General features: G+C 57.3%; 1 protein-coding gene across 1 annotated transcript in view; it reads left to right on the top strand.

Annotated features, from left to right (window-relative positions):
- Positions 1–1,174, top strand: part of EMH_0056640 (uncharacterized protein) — a gene marked incomplete at both ends in the record, with an annotated part of 3,431 nt that overhangs the window by 1,677 nt on the left and 580 nt on the right. Inside the window, 3 exons of the mRNA XM_013497377.1 lie at positions 3–31; positions 228–283; positions 479–1,174. Of these exons, the coding sequence (XP_013352831.1) occupies positions 3–31; positions 228–283; positions 479–1,174 (781 nt within the window). The remainder of the gene's footprint in view (positions 1–2; positions 32–227; positions 284–478) is intronic.

Here is a 1,174-nt window from a genome sequence, read left to right as displayed (position 1 = left end):
CAGCAGCAGCAGCAGCAGCAGCAGCAGCAGGGTGCGGTGGATCCGACAGCAGCAGCAGCAGCAGCAGCAGGAGCAGCAGGATGATGTTGCAGCAAAGGCACATGCATCGTTGCTGCTGCAGCAGCTGACAGGGCAAGATCCTTCTGCTGCTATTTTGAAGCTTCTAGGAGCAGGGGAGAGAGACACATTTGCTGCTGCTGCTGCTGCTGCTGCTGCTGCTGCTGCAGACGCAACAGCAGCAGCAGCAGCAGCAGCAGCAGCAGCAGCAGAGCAGCAGCAAGCAGTAAAACACCCACGGGATCGTCTTTGTGTTCAGCTGCCTCTGGGCGCCACAAAGGCATCACAAGGTCTCTCGCTTGCTGCTGCAGGCTCTCCTGCTGCTGCTGCTGCTGCTGCTGCTGCTGCAGCAGCAGCAGCAGCAACAGCAGCAGCAGCAGCAGAACCTGATTTGAAAGGGGATGCTGAGGGGGNGCTGCAGCAGCAGCAGCAGCAACAGCAGCAGCAGCAGCAGAACCTGATTTGAAAGGGGATGCTGAGGGGGGGCTAAACACAAAACCAACAAAAGACACAGATTTGCTGCTAGCTGATCTTCTAGCTGCGGTGGAGCAGCAGCAGCTGCTGCTGCAGCAGCAACTGCAGCAGCAGCAGCAGCAACAGCAGCAGCAGCAGCAGCAGCAGCAGCAGCAGCTAGTGCATGCATCGCCACAGGAAGATCTGGTGAGCACATTAGAATCTTTGTTGGATATCTTTGAGGGGGCAAAGAAAGAAGTAGGAGTAGATATATCTTTGCTGCAGCAGCAGCAGCAGCAGCAGCAGCAGCAGATGCTGCTGCAGCAGCTGCAGCAGCAGCAACAGCAGCAGCAGCAGCAGCAACACATGCTGCTGCAGCAAAGGTCACCGTGTATTGCTGCAGCAGCAGAAACAGAAGAAAATTTTAAGGAGAACGAATTCTCCGCCTCGCTGCTGCGGCTGCTGCAGGGGCAGCCAGCAGCAGCAGCAGCAGCAGCTGCTGCAGCAGCAGCAGCAGCAGCAGCAGCAGCAGACCCAGCAGCAGCAGCAGCAGCATGCACTGCAGCAGAAACGAAGACACCGGATACACTAAGCGCCTCGCAGCTGAAATGTCTACAAGACAAAATAGACAGCAGCAGCAGCAGCAGCAGCAGCAGCAGCAGCA

This window comes from Eimeria mitis, genomic scaffold (genome assembly GCF_000499745.2).
Source record: "Eimeria mitis Houghton genomic scaffold, Emh_scaff2637, whole genome shotgun sequence".
NCBI classification, from domain to species: Eukaryota; Apicomplexa; class Conoidasida; order Eucoccidiorida; family Eimeriidae; genus Eimeria; species Eimeria mitis.
The sequence above is the reverse complement of the archived record's forward strand: the minus strand, read 5'-3'. Positions and strand labels throughout refer to the sequence as shown.